The 27,609-nt window shown below is 41.7% G+C and overlaps 1 protein-coding gene across 3 annotated transcripts in view; it reads left to right on the top strand.

The window, feature by feature from the left end:
• IL22RA2 (interleukin 22 receptor subunit alpha 2) overlaps window positions 1-26,044 on the top strand; it is a 29,871-nt gene extending 3,827 nt beyond the window's left edge. The window contains exons 2-7 of one of the 3 annotated variants that reach the window (XM_004044738.5): window positions 8,032-8,157; window positions 11,358-11,493; window positions 12,986-13,081; window positions 14,729-14,907; window positions 21,967-22,136; window positions 24,087-26,044. In XM_004044738.5, coding sequence (XP_004044786.2) covers window positions 8,097-8,157; window positions 11,358-11,493; window positions 12,986-13,081; window positions 14,729-14,907; window positions 21,967-22,136; window positions 24,087-24,236 — 792 coding nt within the window. In that variant the 5' untranslated portion in view covers window positions 8,032-8,096 and the 3' untranslated portion in view covers window positions 24,237-26,044. The remainder of the gene's footprint in view (window positions 1-8,031; window positions 8,158-11,357; window positions 11,494-12,985; window positions 13,082-14,728; window positions 14,908-21,966; window positions 22,137-24,086) is intronic. The other 2 variants (XM_063707279.1, XM_063707280.1) reach the window with 2 other exon arrangements.
• Window positions 26,045-27,609: the final 1,565 nt, after the last annotated feature.

Raw genomic sequence — 27,609 nt, 5'->3', positions numbered from 1 at the left:
TTCAGTACTAACCTGTTCTGATAAATGGCATCTCTCATCTGGGTTGCCTGTATGGCTAGCAAGTCTAAGGCTCGGGCTGTTTCATTGACTATAATTTCCAGAACTGCTTGCAACCTTATGATGTGGTTTAACATATAAATAGGAGTACAGTATCCCCATGACCCATCTTGTGCCCAGGTGGCCAGTCTGTAGTATTTGATAATTCTTTCAGGGGGCCATTCATTATCTTTCCAGCCCCCTATTTCAATGTCCTTTTTAATGTTAGTATTTATTTTTTCCTCAGTACTTATTTTTGTAAACACATTTCTTTTGACTCTTTTTCTGCCTTCATCATAGACCAGATAGCTTAGATCTTCCCCTTGCTGCAGGGGGAGTAGCAAAAAGAATGGCCTTGTTGTTCCTAATATACATGCCCCTGTCCATTTATCGGTTAGTAATTGATAAGCCTTTGTTCCACAGATCCTATATAACCCTGCAGGTGCTCTCCAAACAGTTGGAGCATCTAATTGGTACCATGCTTGATTTAATGTTGGGAACTGCAAAAAGGGATTAAAGTGACACAGAGGAATCGTCTATAAAGCTTCTCCATTGTGTTCTGTTCTCAGATTCTTCAAAATATTGTTGACCTAGGCAAGTTGTTTCCCCTACCTGGTTCTGAAAGGACTTGCCCCAACAGGCAATACAGTATTTTCCAATGATGGGGTTCCTTAATAGCCAAACACTTGGATTTGCAATGAATTTTGTAACAAATTCAGGCAAGGTAAAATTGTCTTGTAGCATCAATTCTCTGGCTTCCCAGGGCCATTGATCCTCATATTAGCACCTCCACATACATAACAGGAAGTAACTCCTAAATTGTTAGCAATACTTTTGGCTAGCTGGACAAACAGATTTTCAGTTGATATAGGAGGAATTTGAGTTTTTGATACTTCAGGATTAAAGTGTTCATTGAAAGATTTATAAAACCTGAACTGTTGTATTGGGCTAAGTTGAACTTGAGTCCTTCGGGTTTTCTTTGTGATGACCAGAGGAATACCAAGTCCTAGGAGAGCTCCTGCCTGATCAAAGGTTAGTCATCCTTTATGCCCTTTAGTCCAGAAAGCATATTTGGCTTCAGTATTGTCAGATTGAGTGGGTAGCATGTTCCAGTTGTCTACCCTATCTTCTCCTCTTGGCTGGCAAACAGAGCAGCCCTTCCTGTGTATAGGTGCTGATTAAATTCATGTGTGGTCCACTGATTATCACAATCAGGGCACTCTTTTTTGGACTCTCCTATTATGGCCTTGGTGGCTCTTCTGCTGACTCTTTCTTGTCCTAGATTTTTACGGATGGTCCAAATATTATTTAGTTTACTGAGACGTGCAGCTTGGCAGGCATCAAAATATATGGAGACGGGCCCTTTATGCAAGTAAGTGAATACTTGCGTTTTGTTTACAAGTTTACTGACCCCAGTTTCTGTGGGGTTTGTATATGATGGCATTAGGGGTTCACCAAATTTGGAGTTCAAATAAGAAGTCATAGGGCAAGAACTCTGGGTCATAACATATTTGGGGCTGCCCGTTTCCAGGATCACAGACCGAGTAACTAGTCTGGTTATAAACAACAAGTTCCTGTATGAGTCCCTGTACACTCACAGTAGGTCTGGTATAACAGAGTTTTAGTCACACCTTTTCCAGACCAGGCTTCTATCATACAGTGATGACAGTCATCCTGGTCCCCTTTTATAACCATAGGTGAAAGTGTCAGTGGCTTCAGTATTACTAATATGATTAAACTTATACTATGCATGGGCACCTTTCTGGGCAACAAGCTTGGCAGCATTTGCAAAGATAACTTGACAGCAAAATAATTACTACAAGTAAGAGTATAACTATGTTTGTAAATTTAGTCTACATTTACTTATGTATCATTGACTTCCTCAGGCTTCAGCCATGCATAGACTAGTCAGCTTCCGTTTGTGTGACTAGAACAGGGCTCGATGTTTCCTCAAGCTTCAGCCGTGCATGGACCAACCAGCCTCTGGTGTGGTTGAAGCAGGGCAGTTGTCCTTGCCAGCAGTGGCTTGGTTTCACCACAGGATCAGCCATGTCAGGTGGTCTGGGTTTTGTTGACTTGTCCACTGGTCCTGGATGGTGGCTGCTGCTGGTTTCAGCCGGCTATGATGAACCCAAGGTATGATACCTGCAACTTTAACAGCAGTGGGAGTAGACAAGATCACAATATGGGGACTATCCCACAAAGGCCCTAAAGTGGTTGGGTTCCATCGTTTGACCCAGACAGAGTCTCCAGGTTAGAAGGGATGTACTGCATCTGTGAGGCTAACAGGTATTCTTTCTCTTACCCATCCTTGCATTTCCTGCGAGACCTCACCTACGGCTTGCATTTGCCTTCTTAAGGTTAATTCTCCAATTTTTTAAATCCCCTTTTATCTGAGTTATGATCAGGGTGTCAGCCAAACACTATCTTATAGGGTGAATACCCAGTTAATTTAGTAGCGGTGCACCTGACTCAGAGAAGGACCATGGGCAGCACCTGATCCCATCTTAGATGAGTTTCATGGCAAAACTTTTTTAACGGCTGTTTGAGTGTCCGGTTTATTCTTTCAACTTTCCAGAACTCTGTGGGTGATAAGCTGTATGCAGTTTTCATTTGATTTTTAACCTCTGTGTTAGCTGTTGTACTATTTCTGCCACAAATGCTGGGCCATTGTCTGATCCTAAAGTTAGAGGCAGTCGAAATCTAGGAATAATGTCCTTTAGTAAGATTCTGGTTACTTCCCGAGCTTTCTTTGTCCTGGTGGGAAATGCCTCGACCCACCCTGAGAAAGTGCAGACAAACACTAGCATGTACCGGTAGCCTCCGGCTAGAGGCAGCTCAGTAAAGCCCACATGCAGGTTTTCACAGGGTGTAGCTCCAGTTTCTTGAATCCCTGGGGGCCATGTTGGCCCCTGCTGTGGATTGTTTGGGGCACAAGTTAAACATTACTCATAAATGGCTCGAGTGATGGCAGTTAGGCTCAGCAATAGAAATGCCATCCTACAAGAGTCTCTAATGCAGTTTTTCGCATATGTGTTCCTTGATGAAACTGTTTTATGAACCAGGGGCTATTGCTTCTGGGATAGCTGGCAAGCCTCCCATTTGAGAACTTCCACCAACTTCCTTTCTGGTAACTTCCACTTTCCTGCTCAAACCAAGCCTTTTCATTAGAGGAGTAGTTAGGGGGTTCTGTAAGAGGAAGCTTCAATAAGGGCATGGTAAGTGTTTCCTCTTCCTTCTTAGTTATCACTGTCATTGAATCTCTTTTGGCTTCTCTTTCTGCCTTTCTGTTTTCTCTAGCCTTGTCATGCCCTCCTGTTTGATGCCCTTTGCAATGGATGACTGCTACTTCTTTTGGAGCCCATACAGCTTCTAAGAGCTGCTCTATTTCCTTTTTATTTTTGATTTCCTTTCCTTCAGTAGTTAACAATCCTCTTTCCTTATATATGGCTCCATGGGCATGCAAAGTGGCAAAGGCATACCTTGAGTCAGTATAGATGTTTACCGACTTTCTTTGGCCAAAAGCAACACCCTAGTGACAGCTATTATCTCAGCTCTTTGGGCTGAAGTTCCGGCCGGCAGAGGGCAGGTTTCAGCTGCTGAATTCAGTGTTACCACTGCATATCCAGCCCATCTGATAAACCTTTAGATATGAAGCTGCTTCCATCAGCAAAGTATTTAACATGTGGGTCTTTTAAGGGCTAGTCCTTTAAGTCTTTTCAGCTTGAGAAAACTTCATCCGCAGTTTCCACACAACAGTGATACCCTGGGCCACACAATGGGGGCTTTCCATGCTCCGCCCATTCTATCAGCAGCAGTGTGGCTGGATTTAGAGTATTCATAGTCTCCAAGGTTATGCAGGGGATTTTACACAAAAGTCTTTGATATCTTAACATTCTAGGGTTAGAAAGCCAGCAATGTCCCCTCTGCTCCATCAGGGTGACAACCGTGTGGGGCACCCAAATTATTACCATTCCTCTGTTGTTGGGACAGTAAGGGTCATTATCATGGCTTTTCTTTGACCTAGATTTAGAGTCTTGTCCCCTTCTGGTATAAAGGAGATTTGTGCTTGCAATTTCTGGAGGAAATCTCTTCCTAACAAGGGCACCGGAAAATTTGGCATTCGTTCTTCTAGTGTTCCATCTGCTTGCATCTCACACATTGATCTCTCTTAAGCCTAGGTTGGCCCTCTTGTCCTGGCTTAGCTTCCTGGTTTTACCTAGTGTGTCCTCTATCATGACTGCGACCACGACCACATCCTCTCACAAAACCAGTTTCTCTTCCAACTAAGGCCGCCACCAGCAAGTCTGCCTTTTCCTTAGCTCTGCATCTAGCTTTTCTCTTGGCCTCCTCCTTCTGATTTACAAACACCTTAGTAGCCACCTGGATAAGCTGCGTAATATTCACACCTTCAAACCCTTCTAACTTCCGATGTCTTCTTGCACCTGGCTTACAAATGCCACATTAACCATACACTGATTACCCGCAGCCTCTGGGTCAAGTGGCATGTAAAACTGGTAAGCCTCGCACAGCCTCTCATAAAATTCACTGGGACTTTTATGTGGATTCTGGCGAACCTCTGAGACCTTTCCGATATTGGTGGCCTTTTTCTCTCCAGCCTTTATTCCATTTAGGAGTGCCACTCAATACTGCTGCAAACTTGTAGCCCTTGAGCCTGGTGAGGGTCCCAGCCTGGGTCAGCCTCTATCAGGAGTGCTTGTTGTGTATACTGCCTGATATCTCCTGTGCTTGAAGGTGCATTTTTCTCCAGCCACTGGAGAGCAGCTTGTATAACTCTACGGTGCTCTTCCATATTAAATAACGACAGAAAAAAATGTTTGCAATCAACCCAGGTAGGATTGTGAGTTAGGAAAATGGGCTGCATTAGATCTATAAGAGCCTGAGGCTTCTCTCTATAGGAGTGAGTATGTTGTCTCCAATTTAAGAGATCAGTAGTAGAGAAGGGCTGATAAATGAAGAGCTGTTCTCCCCCTTGGACTTCATTCTGTGCATTCAAATAAATTTGTCCCCATGTTTCTCAGAGTGGCATCTGCATTGCTTGGGCACAGACCGACCTAAGGCGGCCGACCTCATCACCCTGGAGTTCCTCCCTTGGTTTTTCAGTCAAGGGCTCTGGCTCCTCTCTGCGTGGTGTTGCCTGAGGGGTGCTTCCTTCTGAGTCTGAGTCTCCGGAGGCAGCCGGGGCAGCCTTCTGTCTAAGCTTTGCCAGAGGTGGATAAATTGGTGCATAGTGGGGTGGGACTTCTAACTCTTCAGGTGGGGCCTGTAGGACAGGTTTTTACTGCTTTTCCTGTGACTTTTCTTTTTCTGATGCCTTGCAGTTTCTTTCTGTTGTTCCTGGTTTTGTCTTGGCCATTAGAGTCTTACAGTAGATCTCAAAGCAGGCCTGCAGCCACTTAGGGAGGGTCTGAATTATACTTAGCCAGGAGTCAATATACAGAAACTGATCCAGGTGCCCAGGCTGTTCTCCAAGCCTGGTGACCACCCGAAACACTCAGCCAATTATCTCCCTGTCTATTGTCCTCTCAGCTGGCCACCCTACATTAAAAGATGGCTATTTTATCTCAAAAAAGTTCTCGGTTTCTGTGAAGTTAGCTTAACCCCATAATCACCATTAAAACTTTTTTTAAAGTTTTTCAGCACGCACTCCAGTGGAATAGGCTTTGACGCTTTTCCTCCCATTTCCTCCCTCGTGACGCACTTTCACTCTCACTTTCACTCTTGGATCCACCAGACTGGGTCCTATTACAGGAGGTTCGGACACGGCTTAGCCAGGAGCATGCCTTAATTCCTGTCACAGCTAGCTGCAGCTGTGGAGCTGGTCCTATGGGCCGTATGCAGTGTCCTAGGTCTGGTTTTTCCCTACACTCGCCTGGGAGCACACAGTCCACGCTAAGAGATCTGTGCCTCCCCACATCAACCCCGCCTTGGTCTCTCCCGAGACCATCTCTTTTACACACTTTCACACACCTCCCCCATCCCCAAAATGGTTTTCCTTTCTGACCGACTCATGAGCCCCACTATGTCTGGTGTCAGTTAGGGTGTGAGTTTCATCTGAATCAATGGGCCTCTCCCACTGCCCCAACCCCCTCGGGTCAGACTAGTTGTCATGCCCTTGGAGGTGACCAGGCTCCCCTTCCATCCTTATGGGACGGGTCTTGCCTTAGGGCCCAAACCTTACTGCAGTTCATATGTCTATGCGCTGTTCCTGTGACTGTCCTGCAACCCTTTCCACTGGTTCCGTTTGCACTGTTGGAGGAAGGCTCCAGAATGTGGAAGGGCTGTTCTCCTTCTGGCCTAAAACTCTCCCGATGGCACCAAGGACCCCAGATTTCCCATGTCCTGGGGCTCTAACCCACAGGCAAAGGAGACAGAAAATCTGCCATCTCCAATCCCGGACTGGCCCCCGGAAATGTTGTGGGACAATCAAAGACTGGAGAGACCAGAAAAGGTTCAGCAGAGTTTACTAAATTAAGGTGATCAGTAGGACATATGTCCAGAAAGTCTGAGCCCTGAACAAAGGGCTTTTCCTACTTTTAAACATCTTAAGGTGGGAACTACATGAGGCAGGAAGCAAGATACAGAAGCAAGAAACAAAGGCAGCATTACAACATTTGTTACATTTTGAGAAAGACATGTCTTGCAACCTAAACTTATCAGTCTTGTGACCCCGCAGTCATGCAGGAACTCACTGGGCCTGTAATAAACTTTGAGGAATGCGGATTTGGGGAGTATAGATAAGGTCCACTGTCCACAGAGAGAAGACAGGCTGTTAATATTCCCTTTTAATTTGAGTGTAAGGGGGTGGGGGTCACACTTTGCAGCAACTGTAAGAGAATTTTAAAATTTCTATTACTACTACTACTACTATTAGGTTATAGTTGATTTCCTTAATTCCTTCCTCAGGTCTACAGGGTAATGGCATGAGGGTCCACCATCTTGTCTTGCCACTGTCCAGGACACACACATGGCTCTGTTCATAAGTCCCTACGAAATGTTTCTTTCTGAGAAACTGGATATGTCAGCCTTTTTCTTTGACCTCTCAGCTTCCTTGGACTTTTAGGGTAGGTTTGCACAGACCTGCTCACTATGGAACATGACTTTTTTGTTCTTTCATGTATAATTTTAGTATCTCTAAACACATGTAGTAAAAAAAAAATGGTAAGAAGAATGATATAATGAATCATAGACAGAGAACAGATGACCTGCTTCAATCAGATTTCAAAGACAATGTGAAAAAGATCTAATGTAGCTCAAAAGGAGTGTCTTCCCCATTCATCTTTTTAAGGAATCATGTGGTTTGACAGGCTCAAAATCCTTCTCCAGCTCACTGGAAACTGGGTGTGAAAATGGAAGAGGAAGAGGCATTAGCTAAATGGAGCCCAGGACCACTATGGAGTGGGAAAGGCTGAAGAGTACGTCAGGGAGCTCCGTGGAGAGCCAGATGCAGTGGAAGGGTATGGGGCATAGCAGGGAGATTAATTGGGGAGCTACCAAAAAGAGAGGAAGAAGAGTGAATCAACGATAGACCCCTCTTGCTTTGAACCACTGCCAGGGGCCCCGATAGCTGCAACTGCCAAGCACATTACTCAAAATCACCCTGGCAGCCAAGTCCTAGTCCTTGGAAGCCTCTCCGCCTCCTGGGGCCAGATTCCCTTAAGGCCCCACGAGTCGTTTCATTCACTCACCTGCTTGCCACTTGCACAATCCCTGCACTGCCCTGCCCTTCAGGTCTGCCCATCCTCAGTGTTTTGCCTTTCTGCAGCTAATGAAGCCCCAACAAAAAAATGAGCTTCCCAATAAAACGAGCTTCCACATAAAAGTGACAGCAAATGTTTTTTGAAGTGATTTTTATACTTTCATATTTTTCCTAAAATAAAATAATATAATGTAGTATCAAAATAAAATTGTAGTTGCTTCAAGGAACCATCTGCCTTAAACCCAGGAGTGATTGTCTGTCTGTGGATTTTACAGTTTCCTCTTTGGTCCTGAGCTGGTTAAAAGGAACACTGGTTGCCTGAACAGTCACACTTGCAACCATGATGCCTAAACATTGCTTTCTAGGCTTCCTCATCAGTTTCTTCCTTACTGGTGTAGCAGGTAAGTGCTTTGTTTCTTTTTAATTGCTCATAGCTTTGTCATCTGAGTCCGATCAAGGATCTGTTGGAAATGGCACTGGTGCTTTTTTGAACTTTATAAAGGCTGCAGCTTTTGATGTCACTAAATGATCAGAGCAGGCATGGGGTTAGTGTCTATCTGCAGCTTGAATGACCCCACAGGTACTTAATGAGTTCCCACTAAAGAAAAGGCTCTCTAGAGGGTGCAGAGACTTCATACAGAACAAATGTACATCCATTTCTCTCTCTGTCTCTCTCTCCCTCCCTCCCTCCCTCTTTCTTTCTCTCCCTCTCTCTTTCTCTCTGGCTCTCACTCACCTTAGAATGTCTTTTACCTTGAAGGAACACTAAATCATGGTGGTTACCAGCACAGGCTCCTAAGCCAAACTATCATGGTCTGGATTTCAGATCTGCCATTTACCATCTAAGAAAACTTGGGAAATTTACTTAACACCCTCAATTTCCTTATTAGTAGAATGGGGATTCTAGGTCACTGTGAAGATTAAATCAATTAATATATGCCAAATGCTTAGAGAAGTGCCTGGCACAGGATAGGGACCACAAACAACAGGTGAGAATTTGCTTCTGGTATTCGTGGAGGAAACTGCAGGAGTGTAGAGCATCTTATCAGCACCACATACTTCTGAGCAAGCCTGTAAGAATCCAAGTTAACAGATGGGTACCTCTCAGTGTAAGTGATTTAAGTAACTTGCCAAGATGGTGCAGTTGTCCAGTGACTAATACATAAAAGCAATTCAAGCCTTCATCTTCCAGAAGTGTTTGGATTTGAGAAGACTCTGGTACTTGGTAACAGCAAGGGCACATTTAGCAAAATACGGCAGGAATTCAAATGCTACCAAAATGTTCCTGGCTCTGCATCTTACCAAACCTGTAACCTCGAGTAAGAGATGCAACTTTTTAAAGCCTCAGCTTCCTCATCTGTAGAATGCGATAATAAAAATATTTACCTTACTTGGTGGCTGTGGGAATTAAGTAAGTTGTAAAGCTTTGAACATAGTGCCTAATATAAGTTAATGTTCATATATGTTCAATGTTTGATGAATGCCGGCCAGAAGGAGGAGGAGGAGGGAAGAAGGAAGAAGATAAAGTATAGCCTCAGCTTCTAATTGGTCTGCCTCTTTCATTAGCTCCTCTCTCCCATGGCTTTGCTCTTGGTTTTCTGTTGGAGGGTAACAGCAGGCTCTGCACTCAGACTGTCTGGGTACAAAATCAGCTTCACCATTTGCTGCCTGGCAATCTCCTTCAGGTCTCCAAGGCTTCGTTTTTTCAGTCTGTAAGAGGAAGACCATAATGCACAGTACCTTCCTCACAGAAGATCTGGGCAAATTAAATGAGTGAATGCAGATAAAAGTCCCTCAGTGCCTGGTGCAGCGTTATTACTGTTGGTGGTGGTAGCACTGATGTTACAAAAATGAGAGAAGAAATCCATAGACAGAGAGATTAAGAGCATTAAGCCATCTATCTTCATGTTAGCAAATCAATTCTAGGCAGGCCTTCAGGAAATTGTGCCTGTCATCTCCTGAAAACTTCTGGAATTTTTATGTTTTAAAGATGACTGATCAGGCAGTGATTTTTGTGAGCAAAATCAACTGTGGCTGTAGACTCTTTCCAAGAACACAACACCATTTGATGCACTGATGGTGGTCCAAACAATAAAAGTGAAAACAAATTAAAAAACAAATAATAGTATTCACACTATTTGGTTGGTAAGAAGAAAGGCGTGAGGAAACAGTCTTGTTCATTTGAAAATAACAAATCTTGAAAGTTCAGAGCTGAGACCATGGGCTTGGAAGCATTTTTTTAACCATCTCAATAACCTGATACATTTGAGCAAAGACTTGAAGGAGGTGGAGAAATGAGCCATGTGAAATCCAGGGGAAGAGCAGACCAGGAAAAGGGAAGAGCCAGTGCAGAGGCCCTAAGGCAGAGTCACTGGGGTCATGGTGGAGCAAGTGAAGGAGTCAACACTGCAAACACAGCGGTCGGGGTGACAGAAGATGAGGTCAGGGAGAAAACAGAAGATATTCTTCCTGGCTGGGTGCAGTGGCTCATGCCTGTAATCCCCGCACTTTGGGAGGCCAAGGTGGGTGGATCACTTGAGGTCAGGAGTTCAAGACCAGCCTGCCCAACATGGCGAAACCCCGTCTCTACTAAAAATACAAAAAAATTAGCCAGACATGGTGGTGGGCACCTGTAATCCCAGCTACTCAGGAGGTTGAGGCAGTTGAATCCGGGAGGCAGAGGTTGCAGTGAGCTGAGATCACGCCACTGCACTCCAGCCAGGGCGACAAGAGTGAAACTCCATCTAAAAAAAAAAGATATGCTTCCTGACTCCTCCTTCTGCCCAACTTCTTATCCCTTATAAAAAACCTTGAACCCTAAATAAAATTTTGCCAAAGTTCTCTTGCCTCCATGCGACTAAAGGCAAGCGAGTTTGTACCACCTATGTTGCATGATTTGAGGAAGAAAGCACAAGTCATGCCAGTGCAAAATTATCCCATGCCATGCCATGATTAGTCTCAGAAACACTACCCCCCAGCAGGGTCTTGGGCAGTTTTCCTCATTAGCATGGCCATTTCATCTGAGGGATTATGCTTGGATACTTGGAGCCAGGATGCAGGCAGGTAAATACAGCCATTCAGGAGTGGGACAGCAAAGGCAGACCTACCTGGAAGCAGGACCCAGAGATTGAGCAAGAACCTGCGGAAGGAGGGACTGAGTGCTGGGCTGAGGTCCTGGAGCCAGAAATGATCCCTAGCAAATTTTGCTTGAGTAGTACCAATGTAGTGGTTCCTAAGAAGACGGTTGGTGGTCTTAGTGTGGGTCTTTCATCTCAGTCATTATATTCCATCACTATTTGGGAATAAAATAAGAGCAATATTTTTTTTACTGCAATTTACTTCCCCCACAGCCTGACAAATAGGGTGGGAAGATATCATATACATGTTTATGATCTGGAACTCATCATTCTGAGACTTTAGCGTGCATCAAAATCATTGCATTGAAGATTCAAAATGTTGATTTCTGGGCTCCACCTCTACTATCTGCACTTAGAGCAACTACTTTAGGGAATCCTGATGCAGGTATCCCATTGAAAACTACTGCTGGGAACAACAGTGCTCCAAGCAACGTTCAATGTGCTTCCTTCTCTTATTATCTTAGGAACTCAGTCAACGCATGAGTCTCTGAAGCCTCAGAGGGTACAATTTCAGTCCCGAAATTTTCACAACATTTTGCAATGGCAGCCTGGGAGGGCACTTACTGGCAACAGCAGTGTCTATTTTGTGCAGTACAAAATGTAAGTAAATTGAGCCTCCTTCAGCTGATAGAGATGGCACTGGGATAACATGTTCTAGAATGCAATGGAGTGTTAGGATCCGAGCTTTTTTTCAGTTTCAGAGGGGTTGAGAAGAAGCCAAGGTCAGGATAACAGTGATTGTCTCCCCTGAAGGCTGCCTGGGGACTCAAAATGCATGATGGTATGCAGTGCATTGGGCAGATACTTCAGCCCTAGACCTGCACCAAGACTTCACAGGCTCAGCCTTCGTCTCCATGGAGGAGCCTGGCACATGGTGGGTTCTCAATATCGATTTGTCAGGCGAATGTTGGAAGCAACTTATTTAGCACATAGCAAGTACTCAGTGAGTGAAACTATCGGTAGTTGAAAAAGAAGTTGTGGCAAACAAGGTGGTGAGTGTGTAAAATAAGGTTTTAATTTAAAAGTCACTTTCAGAGTGGATTTACTATTTAGAAAATTCATTTCAAAGGCTAATGACTCTCGTAAGCATGAACACAAACTGGAACACGCTGCTGCATGTTCCTCTCGTGTGATCCTCAGGCTACTCCTGCTGGATCATTGCCAAAACTCAGATATAATCTACTCCTTTCCTGGCTCAAGGCTTGGAAACAAACACTCGTGACTTGAAAATGTCAGGTTTTTCCACTCATATATTTATGGGGGGGTGAGGGGAGTTGAGGCTCAATCCTGTCTCCTGACAGTGAGACAGGAGATATTACAGTTTAGCTTTCATGGTTTTTCAATAGAAATTCAGAAAATCAAATGCAGCTATGGCCAAAGTAGCAATTTTTATCCCATAAATTCATCCATGTCTCTCCAGCATGGGGTAGGTCCTAGGTCAGATTTTCCTGCTAATTAATTTCGGAAGGAATATCCCCAGAAGCATCTCCATCTTTAACCGCTGCTACTTCTCTCTACATATTTTATGTAGCGATTATAAAATTTACAAATCTTTACAATGAAGGTTTCTCCATTACAAAAGTAGATTTGTGCATTGCTGGAGATACTTTCAGCATGTAGGAAGGAAAGATTGGTACTCTTTTTATGCTTCCCCTGGAGCAGTATAAATAGGTCAAAAGTGGACCTATTTGTGGTCCAAAGTACTAAGAAGATTAGAAACTGTTTTACCATGAATCTAATGAAGATTAAACTTCAGGACCCCAATGCAAGGATTTTATATTTATAAGTCTTTTCTTAAAGAGGACTCCCAAGCTGCTATGGTTTGAATTTGTCTCCACCAAAATTCATGTTGAAATTTGATCCTTAGTGTGGTGGTGTTGGAAGTAGGGCCTCGTAGGAGGTGTTTGGGTCATGGGGATGGAGCACTCATGAATGGCTTGGTACCATTATTGCTGCAGTTGAGTGAGTTCTCACTCTTGCAAGACTGAATTTGTCATGGAAATGTTTCTATGAGAGTGGTTGTTGTAAAGCCAGGATGTCCCTTGAGTTTGGCCTCTTCACACGATCTGTTTTCCCCATTGACCTTCTCTAGCATGTTCTCATGCAGCATGAAAAGCTCTCACCAGAAGCCAAGTGGATGCTGGCAGCACACTTCTTGTAACTTCCCAGGATGCAGAACATTGGCTAAGTAAACCTCTTTTCCTTATCAATTACCTAGCCTCAGGTGTTCTGTTATAGAAACATTAAATGGACCAAGATTATATACATTTCAGACCCCAGAATACCTGAATCCATTCCTGTCTCTAAGGGATTTTCAACAGCACAAGAAAAATTTATAATTTTGAAAACTTTCACTTTGGTGTATCCAGTTCATGGGCTATAATACTGTTATATCCCTTGCGTTTAGAATAGGATAAACAATGAGATATTATTTTAAAAGAGAAGTCTGTCATTACAGCTAAGTTCAAGGCTTATTATAAATAAATAATAATTTTAAAACATCAAATTATACTCAATATATGTTGTGGTTCTGCTTTAATTGTGATGGAATGAAACTGCTGTCACCATGTAGATTACTGAGTACAGATACCGTCTATCTTCCTTATCATGTGTCTAGAAAGCTAGATTTCAAGTCTTTCAATAAATATTTTGGGAAACCTTTCTCCCCAGACTCCAATTCCTTCTCTGTTCCCAACATCACTTTGTAACATTGGTCTGATTTATGGCAGGTAAGGAAACAAAGCGTGAATCTTCCCTTTGACTATTACACCATCCTGTGGCCTCAGGCTGAGTCAACCTCTCCGCCTCTTGCCTCACTACCTTTTTTCATGGGATTCCCTCCCCCTCTCCCAACCCCTAATTACAGGGCTCCATATATAGTCCTCACTAAAACTTCCCGTCAATTTTCAATAAAGAGATTAATCATGTATGTTGGGTAAGCAACACCTGAGATGAAAAGTGGTAGCAACTTCTCAGAAGCAGCCACATTACTCAACAGCAAGTTGATGAGAAGTGGAGAAAAACCACAAACAGCCAAAACCACAGAGCATTAAGGATGTGGAGAGTGAGTATTCAAAAATGGAAGTCAGTCCACACACCAGAAAGAACATTTTGCCAAGTATTAAAAAAAAGGTTAAAACCCTTATGTCATTGATACAGAAAGTGCCAGGGATGTTTATCTTCCAGCAAGACAGCACTTTAGGTAATGCTGTGGTTTCTATGTGTCCCCCAAAAGTTCATGTGTTGGAAACCTGATCCCCAGTGCAGCAATGTTGAGAGGTGGGACTTTGGGGAGATGATTGGGTCATGAGGATTCTGCCCCCATGAATGGATTCATCCATTGATGGATTAACGAATTAATGTGTTATTGAGGAAGTGGGCTAGTTATCAAAAAAGTTGGTCTGTTACATATATATATATATATATATATACACACACACACATACATACATATATATATATGCCATCTCTCTTGAATCCCTGTGAAGTCCTTGTCACCTTAAGTCTCTGCAGAGAGTCCCCACCAGCAAGAAGGCCCTCACCAGATGTGGCTCTTATGACTCTTAGACATTAGACTTCCTAGCCTCCAAAACTGTAAGAAATAAATTCCTTTTCTTTATAAATTACCCAGTCTCGGGTATTCAGTTATAGCAACAGAAAATGGACTGAAACAGTTAATAAGAAGGAATTTTTTTAAAGATTCTGAAGAGGAGCCATAAACTATCATGGTGATATTCCTACTAGAATCAGGTATAAAAAATTATTAGTCTGAAAATACTGAAGACTCCTTGAGTGGAGAAAAGAAACTCAGATCTCTGCCTTTTCCCTGCTACAGATATGGACAGAGACAATGGAAAAATAAAGAAGACTGTTGGGGTACTCAAGAACTCTTTTGTGACCTTACCAGTGAAACCTCAGACATACAGGAACCTTATTACGGGAGGGTGAGGGCGGCCTCGGCTGGGAGCTACTCAGAATGGAGCATGACGCCGCGGTTCACTCCCTGGTGGGAAAGTGAGTTCCATGGAGTTTCTTTGCCCTTGTTCTTCCTGCTTTTGGACAGCCCTCCCAGAGCACGGCTAGTGACTAGGCCTTGTGCTTTGCTGAGGTCTCTACATCAATATCTCTTTTGGTCTAATTGTCAGAACAGCTCTAGGAGATAGCTTTTATTATCCTAATTTTCTAGCCCAGAACATCAAGATGTAGAGGCTTTAGTCATTGCTCCAATCTCGTGACCTGTATTATCCAAGTCAGGGTTCAAATTTGCTACATCTGACTGCAGAGCCTCCACTCCATCAATTTGTCACCTTGTGTGTGTGTGTGTGTGTGTGTGTGTGTGTGTGTGTGTGTGTGACAGGGTCTCGCTTTGTCACCCAGGCTGGAGTGCAGTGGCACGATCTTGGCTCACTGCAACCTCTGCATCCCGGGTTCAAGTGATTCTCCGGCCTCTGCCTCCCGAGTGGCTAGGATTACAAGTGTGTGCCACCACCCTTGGCTAATTTTTGTATTTTTAGTAGAGACGGGGTTTCACCATGTTGGCCAGGCTGGTTTCAAACTCCTGACCTCAGGTGATCTGCCCCCTTTGGCCTCCCAAAGTGCTGGGATTATGGGTGTGAGCCACCATGCCCAGCCCCTAAAAAAGTATTTTTAGACAGCAGAATTTGTCATAGTGCCCTAGTCCTTCCCCAAACATGAGGGTTAAGTTCATGAAAATACTGATTACAGGAATTTTCTGTTGAGGAAATTAGGACTTTTAGTCACCTCCCCAAAAAGGCAGACCAAAAGTGCTTTCTCAGTATCCATCCTGAAGGATATTTATTCCTTTTTTAGTTTAGTCACAACCATAGAATAATATAATCTAAGATATAGGTGTTAAAATTAACCATTACCAACAGACATTGGATAAAATAGTAGAGACAGAGAGAGAAGGGGTTTAATGTATAGATATAAAGATGTGCATAAATAGAACAAGAAAAAAATAAAGATATTTACCACAGTCCTCATAATTGCAACTAGTCAACTAGTCATGAAGCTGTAGTTAATATTTATGACTTCTTCCTTCATTATAAACTCAACATTCACTTTCTTTCCAGCCAGCACTTCAGCTCTTTATCCACGAGGAGTTTGAGTCCTTTTGGTGTTTCCTGTCTCCGCTTGACCTAACCTTACATTAATTTTTATCACTGAATAGAGAAGCTCTAAGAGGCACACCAGAGGTTACCAAGAATTCTTCCACCTGACCCCATTGTATTTATAACTATATTATGCCTTGAAAATCAGAATGAATCACCCTAGACAATATAAGAACCTCATTTTCTTTTTGTTAGTTAAATGGCATGAGGCGCTCCAAATGGTCAGGAGAGAGCCTCAACTTCCAATTTTTGGAAACCATTTTTGTTATAAACCAGAAGAATTCAAGGCCAAGCATATGGGAAACAAAAACACGTCATAAGTTGTTCACTATGGGTAACAGTCAGAGTTGCCCCTCTCACTTCTACTTCTTGTATCGTAGACCAGTGAATTCTGTCTATAGAAGAAATAGCACCATATATTGGCCCTAGGCTTAGTGAAGCATTTACCAATTGGAGCATTTACCAATTCATATGCCAATTCACAAGACGTCTCTCAAACTGAGTTTTCAATTATCCATTTCACCTTCCTATAAAGTCATGGATTTCTGAGTGACAAATATATGATATGTATTTGTCCTATGGGTCTTGAGACCTTGCTTCACTCCTTTCACATTAACTTAAGTTCTTTGTCATAAGCAATGTATTGTGGAGTACTATGCTCATGAACAAGGCATTGACTACATCTATGGGTGTATGTGTGGTCCCAGGAGTGGTGAGGGGTCTGCTAATAAAAGCATTGAAGCAGTAAATAAAAATCTATAAACAAAATCTGTAACCAGAATCTATACCCAGCAGTAAAGAAAATCTATAACCAATGTCTCTTGCCCCCTCCCTTTTGGAAGGGAACAAAAATAAACCTACCTGCAACGAGATGGAAGAGGAGAGCCCCTGGAATATGGCACTATACTAGGGGTTCAACATTGATCTTCCTTACTGGAAAGTTGGACACTCTGCAGGTCAGACCAACTTTGGTAAGAGGAGAGCCATATTGTTAAGTCTATATATAGCCTCCATCATGCAACTATTTTGTTCAAGAGCCCATAGAGCAACTACAGGACACTGGAGAAATAGATGGTCACTGCATCCACTTAGATTTTTTTAAACAGCCTTATTGAGATATAATTCACACAGCCTATACTTTAAGCATATAGCATACAGTTTAATGGTTTTTACTATATTCACAAATATGTACAACCATCACTCACAGTCAATTTTAGAACATTTTTATCACCTCAAAAAGCAACTCCATACCCTTTGGCTATCACCTTCCAGTATCACCATTCCCTTAGCCCTCAGCCCTGGCAACTACTAATCTTTCTGTCTCTATAGAGTTCCCTGTTCTAGATAGACTCATATAATACATGATTTTTTTGACTGGCTTCTTTCACTTAACGTGTTTTCAAAGTTCATTCAGATTGTAGTATGTATCAGTACTTCATTCTTTTTTGTGACCAAATAATACATTATATGGATATACCACATATTATTTATCCTTTCTTCAGTTGATAGACATTTGGGTAGTTTCCACTTTTTGGCTATTATGAATAATGCTGCTATAAACAGTCATGTAAAAATTTTTGAGTGTGAGTTTTTTTGTTTTATTTTCTTGTTTGTTTTTTTGAGAGACAGGATCCTGCTCTGTCACCTGGGCTGGAGTGCAGTGGCACAAACATAGCTCACTTCAGTCTTGAACCCCTGGGCTCCAGCAATCCTTCCACCTCAGCCTCCCAAGTAGCAAGGACTATCAGGCATACGCCACCACACATAGCTGGGCATACCTTTATATTTCTCTTCAATATATACATAGGAGTGGAATTGCTGGGTCTCATAGTAACTCTATATTTAATCATTTGAGGAAATGCCAGACTACTTTCAAAGCATCTGCACTATTTTACATTCCCATCAGCAATATATGAGAGTTTTGATTTTTCCACATTTTTACCAATCTTTTTTGACTATAGCCATCCTAATAGGTATAAAATGGTAACTCATGCGGTTTTTATTTGCATTTACCTGCTAATTAATGATGTTGAGCTTCTGTTTTATGCTTATTGGCTATTTTGTACCTTCCTTGGAGAATTGTCCATTGAGATCCTTTGCCCATTTAAAAAATTTAATCAAATCTTTTTATTTTTGAGTTGTAAGGGTTCTTTATATATTCTGCATACCAATGCCTTATCAGATATATGATCCTCAGCTAGCTCCTCCCATTCTGTGGGTTGTCTCTTTACTTTCTTGATGGTATCACTTGACACCAAGTTTTAAACTTGGATGAAATCCAATTTATTTCTTCTTTTGTTGCTTGTGCTTTTGGTGTCATATCTAAGAATCCTTTGCCAAATCCAAAATCATGAAGATTTACCCTATGTTTTCTCCTAAGAGTTTTATAGTTTTATCTCTCACAGTTAAGTCTGATTCATTTTGAGTTAATTTTTGTATATGGTGTGAGGTAAGGGTCCAATATTATTCTTTGACATATGACTATCCAGCTATCCCAGCACCATTTGTTGACAATTATCCCATTGAGAGTTCTTGGCACACTTGTTGAAAATCAATAGACCATAGAAGTGTGGTTTATTTCCAGACTTTCAATTCTATTCTATTGAGCTATACATTCATCATTGTGCCCATACCACACTATTTTGATTATTGTTGCTTTGTAGTAAGCTTTGAAATTGGGAAGGGTGAGCCCTCCTCTTTATTCATCTTTTTCAAGATTGTTTTGACTATTATGGGTTCCTTGCAATTCTCTAACCACCCAGATTTTTTAAGACCACTTTTCAGTATGAGCCTTTTGCTTTGCATTCATATGGCCACAGAAATATTCACATTCTGTATCTTAGTACTTAGGGATCCATCCATACACCTCTTCTAACTGGTGCAAGGTCCAGTGAGATCCAAATTAATTAGATACTGTCCAAAATGCTAGATGCATTTTCCCCCAACTCTCTAATTAGCAGGAGGGTGGAATAGAGTTGAGCAAACTAATTCATGGTAACTCTTGGTTGTCTCTTGGATACATTGAAATTCAAAGCCAATATACTCAACAAGCAATTCTCTAGTAGAGGAAAAGGAGATTTCATGACTAAACTGATGAACACCAGTGAAGGGAATTCACAGATCAGTGTGATTATTATATTCAAGCCTAGAAATAGGGTCACATTCAAATTTACTTATCAAACAAAGTTTCCTTCAGTCTAAGCCATTAGGCCAGTCAGGTAAGAATAGCCAAAGACATTGACTGACACAGCTTTAGCTCAATTCTATTTAAATTGGGATAGTGTTGAGTTAAGAAGGGTTTGTGTGTTTTCTGTATGACCTTTCTCCCCCCAAAAAAAAAAAAAAATCAGAAAAGAAAAGAAAAAAGCTTTAGACCAGGTCCTTTAAAAAGCCATTTTATTTCGGGGCCTTTTAGTAGAAGAATAAGAAACCCAGTCTATAGCTACTACTCTTGTTGATGCAATAGTGAGAAGAATCACCCACTCAGCTGTCTCCTCACCCCTGGGCTTGTGCTCTCCCACCACAGCTCCTAAGAACTTCTGAAGAACATATTTCAAAAAACATGTTTCTAGTTCCTCAAGACAGCATGTTTGTGGCATCTGTCATATAGACTAATGAGCCAGCTGCATGCATTGGCTCCTCTGACATCTGTTTTTGAGCAGCAGGATGTTATCTTAGGTTAAGAAGTTCTGATTTATGGTGTCTATCTAGAGACAAAGCAAGATTTTAAAAATAAAATAAAACAAAGTAAACTTTCTTCAGTTAAAAGCAGCATTTGATACTTAGCAAGATTTCAGTATTATTTGACCCTAGAGTTACTTGGATTAAAAATAGATGTGAAGGCCAGGTGTGTGGGCTCCATGCCTGTAATCCCAGCACTTTGGGAGGCCGAGGTAGGAGGATCACTTGAGGCAAAGAATAGAGCATTTCAAGCAAGGGAACAGCATTTGCAAAGGCCCTCTGGCATAGCAAACTCAAGAGACTGAAAGATAACCAGTATGTTGAAGAAGAGCATGCAGGAAGGAGTCCATAATGAGATGGGACTGGAAAGGTAGGCAGGTACAAGAATTTTTTAAGGAGTTGTGACTTCCTCCAGAAAAACGTAATTTTACTCAGGAGCCATATGATCAGACTTGTGTATAGAAAAGATCATTTTGACTATATTTGGGGGAACAGGTTGGATGCAGATAAGTGAAGTAGCAGGTTACTAATAATAGTCTACAGGAGACCGAATTTGGCTTATGAAAAGGACTAGAGAAAATTTATTCCTGGAGGGACATTTAGTAAGCAACATTGGCAGGACCAGGTGATAGATCGGATATAATGGTGAAGAGAACATGTCAAAGATGACCTCTAAGTTTCTTGCATGCATAATTAGATGAATTGCTGAGATGTTTTTGATGGGGTTTGATGAAAAAGACCAGTTTGGTGGGATGCAAGGTAATAGAGATTATGAGTTTGGTTTTGAATATGTTAAGCTTAATATGCTTTTAAGAGATCCAGGGGACATATCTCTTCAGATCCAAGACTCAAAGTAAAGTCTTTATTAGAGACAAAAATTTGTGAGTCATTTCATGCATACAGTACAGTGGACATTGATAGGATTGCCTAGGGAGAGAGTAGTGAGTGAGAGGCAGTTTTGAGTAAGACCAGATATTGAGGGACTTTCACCCAAAGATGCCTGAGTAAGAAAAATCTTAAAAGGAGACTGAGAAGGAATAGCCAAAGAGGTAGGAGGAAATCTGTGGGCTGATATGTTCATGAATAGTGCGGGAAGGTAATATTTCAAGGAGAGAGCTGTTAAAGAGTAAAGTGCTATGAGGTCAAATAATCTTGACTTGGTCTTATAACACAATCACAATCCAGTGAATGGGTCAAGAAACTTGCAACTGATTGCAAAACTGATTTTGCGATCAGTTGCAAAATCTAGCATCACAGATCATAAGCCAGGAGCCCTGTGATGTCTGCAGCTGACTCACTGATAGGACAATGCCTGATATATGTGCCTCACTGCAAAAGGGACATGTGTATTTAAAGTTAACTATCACATTATTCCAATACAGTTGGAAAGTGCTTTAAAAACTTACGGTTCCAAATTAAATAGCCTGGGAGTAGGAAACTCTCTTCTTCTAAAACACTTAGAAATTCTGGATAAAATAAAACACATTCTCCAAACTCTACAGAGGGGCAAAAATAAAAATAAAGGGAATCCTTGGGGGCCAAAACAAAGTAAACGGAAATCAAAGGGTAACCAGAAGACCAACACAGTGACTGCCCCAGCTGCCCTGAGGGCATTTGCTGGATGTAGTAACTAGACCCTGAGTGGTAACAGCCACTCCTAGGACAAAAGACAAGGTTTTAGGCCAGCACAAGGCAGGGAGTTAGAACTAATACCCCTACAAAAATCTTAGAACCTCCAAGGGCTACACTGTCAATAAAAAGTCAGACTAGCCTGGGTGTGGTGGCATGCACCTGTAATCTCAGCTACTCAGAAAGCTGAAGGAGAATCACTTGAGTACAGGAGTTTGAGCCCAGCCTGGGCAACATAATGAGATCCTGTCTCAAAAAAAACCCAAAACCAAACAACCAAACAAACAAAACAAAAGTCGGACTAAGAAAAGCCCTTCCAATAAACAGAGGAAAGTAATTTGTATGTTTCCATCTTTATTCTGCTAAGAATCTAACACTCCCTACATTTATAAAGGTTTGAGATTCAAATATATATGGAATTTTCTTTTTTATTTTTGTTTTTGTTTTTTGACATGGGTTTCACTATGCGGCACAGGCTGTAGTGCAGTGGCATGATCATAGCTCACTGCAGCCTCGGCCTCCCTGGGCTCCAGTGATCCTCCCACCATGCTGATTTGTCATGATACGTAATGTGTCTGTATATAATACATTCCTTTGATGATTTGCCAAATTTTTATGTTTTTTTCTCCAGCAAAAATAGATCCTCCAGTCGTGAATATAACCCAAGTCAATGGATCTTTGCTGGTAATTCTCCATGCTCCAAATTTACCATATAGATATCAAAAGGAAAAAAATGTATCTATAGAAGATTACTATGAACTATTATACCGAGTTTTTATAATTAACAATTCACTAGAAAAGGTAAGTTCAGATGAATAGACATATTTAGAGTTTTTTTCTTTTGTTTATTTAACCAATATTTTGGTCATATGAGATGTCCTCTTCTGCTACTCTGCCTCCTCTTATTTTTCCTTATCTTTAATTCCTTCTTACTCTCAGCCAGCATTGATCCACGGTTGGTGGTGGCATCACCATCAGAATGTGTGTGTGCCCTTTCCATCCTCCGGTTTGTCTCTACAGTCTTCCCTGCATATCTAAAGATTGGTATTAACAGTATTTAATTGCATGTGACTGCCACAAATATTCATTTTTACGGGCTTTGCACACCTTATTTATTTATTTATTTATTTATTTATTTATTTATTATGTATTTTATTTTTAGACCAGGTGTCACTCTGTCACCCAGGCTGGAGTACAGTGGTGATCATAGCTCACTGTAGCCTCTAACTTCTGGGCTTAAGTGGTCCTCCTGCTTCAGCCTCCTGAGTAGCTGGGACTACAAGCATGCACCATCACATCCAGCTTTTTTTTTTTTTTTTTTTTTTTTTTTGTAGAGGCAAGGTCTCACTATGTTGCCCAGGCTGGTCTCAAACTCCTGGCCTCAACCAATCCTCCAGCCTTGGCCTCCCAAAGTGCTGGGATTGCAGGCATGAGCCACCATGCCCAGACTCACACCTTATTTTAAAATAGCTTTTGAATCACATGATTATTTTTGTGCCAGTTTTGCTGCGATTTTTTTTTTTTTTTTTGAGACAGGGTCTGACTCTGTCACCCAGGCTGGGGTGCAGCAGTGCAATCACAGCTCACGGCAGCCTCGACATCCTGGGCTCAAATGATCCTCCCACCTCAGCCTCCCAAGTAGCTGGGACTACAGGTGCATGCCACCATGCCCAGCTATGTTTTTTTGTACTTTTAGTAGGGACAGGCTCTGGCCATGTTGCCCGGGCTGGTCTTAAACTCCTGGGATCAACTGATCCGCCTGCCTTGGCCTCCCAAACTGCTGGCATTACAAACATGAGCCACCATGCCCGGCCTTGCAGTGGTATTCTAATCCACCATTGGTGCTTCTGTCTGGATTTGGTGGATAATTGAATTTGTTCCTTTTTTGGCGTCATCTAAGATGAGGGGTTTTTGTTGTAAGGAGCAGAAACCACAGTCTAACTTGTTTAGAAACAAAAGAGGAGGGGAGGGTTAATTAGGAGATAGGCAAGCAATCTCAGGGACAGAGGCAGGACGTAGAGTGCCGGCAGGCTTAGCGGTGACTGGGAAGGGAAATGGAAGTGAGTTCTAAGGGATCCTGCTCTGTCTGTCGGACTTTCTGTCTCTCTGTGGCCACAGTTGCATGCCTGCAGTTATCTCTGCTCATCTCGCTGCACATCATTCTCACTGCACACTTCAAATTCTTAAAAAGAAGGCCAGGCAGGGTGGTTCACGTCTGTAATCCCAGCACTTTGGGAGGCTGAGGCAGGCAAATCATTTGAGGTCAGGAGTTCAAGACCTGCCTGGCCAACATGGTGAAACTCCATCTCTACTGAAAATACAAAAATTAGCCAGGTGTGGTGGTATGCATCTGCAACCCCAGCTACTCAGGAGGCTGAGGCACGAGAATCCCTTGAACCTGAGAGGTGGAGTTTGCAGTGAGCCAAGATAGTGACACTGTACTCCAGGCTGGACAACCGAGTGAAACTGTATCTCAAAAAACAAACAAAATTCTTAAAAGCAAGACTCTGACTATGGGGTCAACCAGCCAACAGCCCTCAAGGAGAAGTCAAGTTGCACCTACACAGCCACTTGCCTTGTCCGTTTACCAGGCTATGGCCTAGGACTCTAGAAAAGAAGGATGTGTCTGGGAAGAAACCCCACAACCCATCTACTGCTGTGACCATGTACAACTTGTTAATTTAAACAAAAATGCAGCTGTGACTTAATGGCAGCCATTTACCAACTGATTATTTTCTCTCTTGTGTGTAGGAGCAAAAGGTTTATGAAGGGGCTCACAGAGTGGTTGAAATTGAAGCTCTAACACCACACTCCAGCTACTGTGTAGTGGCTGAAATATATCAGCCCATGTTAGACAGAAGAAGTCAGAGAAGTGAAGAGAGATGTGTGGAAATTCCATGACTTGTGGAATTTGGCATTCAGCAATGTGGAAATTCTAAAGCTCCCTGAGAATAGGATGACTCGTGTTTGAAGGATCTTATTTAAAATTGTTTTTGTATTTTCTTAAAGCAATATTCACTGTTACACCTTGGGGACTTCTTTGTTTATCCATTCTTTCATCCTTTATATTTCATTTGTAAACTATATTTGAACAACATTCCCCCCGAAAAATTGAAATGTAAAGATGAGGCAGAGAATAAAGTGTTCTATGAAATTCAGAACTTTATTTCTGAATGTAACATCCCTAATAACAACCTTCATTCTTCTACTACAGCAAAATAAAAATTTAACAACCAAGGAATAGTATTTAAGAAAATGTTGAAATAATTTTTTTAAAATAGCATTACAGACTGAGGCAGTCCTGAAGCAATGGTTTTTCACTCTCTTATTGAGCCAATTAAATTGACATTGCTTTGACAATTTAAAACTTCTATACGGATGAATATTTTTCATACATTTCTATTTTATATGAATATACTTTTTATATATTTATTATTATTAAATATTTCTACTTAATGAATCAAAATTTTGTTTTAAATTCTACTTTATGTAAATAAGAACAGGTTTTGGGGAAAAAAATCTTATGATTTCTGGATTGATATCTGAATTAAAACTATCAACAACAAGGAAGTCTACTCTGTACAATTGTCCCTCATTTAAAAGATATATTAAGCTTTTCTTTTTTGTTTGTTTTTGTTTTGTTTAGTTTTTAATCCTGTCTTAGAAGAACTTATCTTTATTCTCAAAATTAAATGTAATTTTTTTAGTGACAAAGAAGAAAGGAAACCTCATTACTCAACCCTTCTGGCCAAGAGTGTCTTGCTTGTGGCGCCTTCCTCATCTCTATATAGGAGGATCCCATGAATGATGGTTTATTAGGAACTGCTGGGGTCGACCCCATGCAGAGAACTCAGCTTGAAGCTGGAAGCACACAGTGGGTAGCAGGAGAAGGACCAGTGTTGGTAGGTGCCTACAGAGACTATAGAGCTAGACAAAGCCCTCCAAACTGGCCCCTCCTGCTCACTGCCTCTCCTGAGTAGAAATCTGGTGACCTAAGGCTCAGTGTGGTCAACAGAAAGCTGCCTTCTTCACTTGAGGCTAAGTCTTTATATATGTTTAAGGTTGTCTTTCTAGTGAGGAGATACATATCAGAGAACATTTGTACAATTCCCCATGAAAATTGCTCCAAAGTTGATAACAATGTAGTCGGTGCTTCTAGTTGTATGCAAGTACTCAGTGATAAATGGATTAAAAAATATTCAGAAATGTATTAGGGGGTGGAGGAGAATAAGAGGCAGAGCAAGAGCTAGAGAATTGGTTTCCTTGCTTCCCTGTATGCTCAGAAAACATTGATTTGAGCATAGACGCAGAGACTGAAAAAAAAATTTACTTTGATCTCTGTTTTTGAATTCTTATTATTTATATTTTGCTTACTACCTTTTTTGCCTTTTGTCCTTCTGTGGAGAGGGCGATGAATTAAGAGTAGTGGGGTGGGTGACGAGTAAGTAAAATTTCAAATAGCATTTTAGTGAATGCAATTCAGTAGTCCTGAAGCCTGACTTAATAAAACAAAATTCATTTATGGTTGTTTCATGAAAGTTATTAGATAGGATCAAGTTTTGTTTGTATATTGTTTGCCTTGCTCTGGTTTTGCTTTTGTGCTTAGGCAAGTGCAAAATACTCTGTGGAAATCATAATTGTCATCTTCTTCATGGTGTTAGGGATATATTGTCACATGATTTCAATAAATCCTTTAATTTTTTGCTTTACATTTTGGAATATTTGTTATTTGAGCTTTTAAAAGAAGAATACAATGTTTAAGTCTGCCAGATGAAATTCCAGTTAAACATCTTAGGCCCACACGAAGTTCCAGCCAGGAAGGAGCAAACAGTTTTGAGCCTGACTGAGCTTGCCCTGTGATCAAATGCAATCCCAGTCTTACAGCTGCTCAGGCCAAAAGCGTTGAGGTTATCTTTGTCTCCCCGCTTTCTTTCACATCATATATATTCAATGCACCAATAAATTCTATTGATCTACCTCCAAAATACAACACTTCTCAGAACTACCTATTCCAGGCCACCATCATTTCTCCTCTGGATGGTCACTATGGTTACCTCATTGGTGTCCCCGCTCTGCTTGCCTCCCTCCAGTTTTGTCTTAACAAGGTGGCCAGCATGAGCCTTGGAACATAAATCAGATCATGTCATTTTCCTGCTCTAAAACCGCCAATGGCTTCCCATCTCATAAGGGTAAAAACCAAAGTCTTTATAATGGCCTCCAAGGCGCTGTGTGATCTGTTTCCTTTCCTCATAATCTCCCAGGCCTCACTCCCTAATTCTCACCTTGCTCACTCTTCTCCAGCACACAGACCCCTTGCTTGCCCTCAAATACAAATGCCCTAGGCTTCTGGGCCTTTGCACCTGTTATTTGCTGAAAGGCTGTACCCCCAGGTTTCCATAGATTCACTTCCTCACCTCTGTCAGATCTTTGCTGGAAGACTGCCTTATCAGTGAGGCTAACTTCACTATTCCATTTAAAATTGCAACCTACCCTCTGCAATGATCTATACCACTCAGTTTCCTTCCCAGCACTTAAATCACCTGACATGCTGTAGTTACTTGTTGACCTTGTTTATTGTTTATCTTCCTCCTCTTCCACTAGAATGTAAAGGCAGGTTTCTGGTTCTTTTTCCACAGCCATATCTTCATTATCTATAACAGAACTTGGTACCTAGCAGACAATTAGTATTTGTTGGATAAATTAATGAAGCAAGAGTAGAAGCACTGAGAGCATGAGGGGGTGGGTCAGGAGATCAGGAGTGAGGCTTTTCTGGTAATTTCTTACAACTTGTTGCCTCATCTTCCTCCATGGGTAGGTGTGGGTAAGGGGGCCATTTTTTACCAGGATGCAGACACCAAGATGTGCAGAGACCAGATCTCGTGCACTCCTGGTGCCACAGCAGAGAGTTATTCTGTAATCATCATTCTTCCTCCAACTGAGTGTCACTTCCTAGGTATTGTTTCTTCTCCCTGGCTGGTGGTCAAGTCCGGAAGTCCTGTCCCAGATTTTCTTCAAAAGGAGAGAGGGAGTAAAATTGGGTATGGAAAAAAGACTCACATTGACAAAAAAGAATTTTAGAGTCTTCTCTAAAAAGGTTGCGGCAAGTAGATAAAACCATGAAAAACCAGGATGCCCTATGTGATTGTTAATATTAAGTGTCAACCTGATTGGATTGAAGGATGCAAAGTATTATTCCTGAATGTGTCTATGAGGATGTTGCCAATAGAGATTAATATTTGAGTCAGTGACTGGGAGAGGCAGACCCACCCTCTAT

Source organism: Gorilla gorilla, chromosome 5 (assembly GCF_029281585.2).
Source record: "Gorilla gorilla gorilla isolate KB3781 chromosome 5, NHGRI_mGorGor1-v2.1_pri, whole genome shotgun sequence".
In the NCBI taxonomy this organism is placed as follows: Eukaryota; Metazoa; Chordata; class Mammalia; order Primates; family Hominidae; genus Gorilla; species Gorilla gorilla.
The sequence above is the reverse complement of the archived record's forward strand: the minus strand, read 5'-3'. Positions and strand labels throughout refer to the sequence as shown.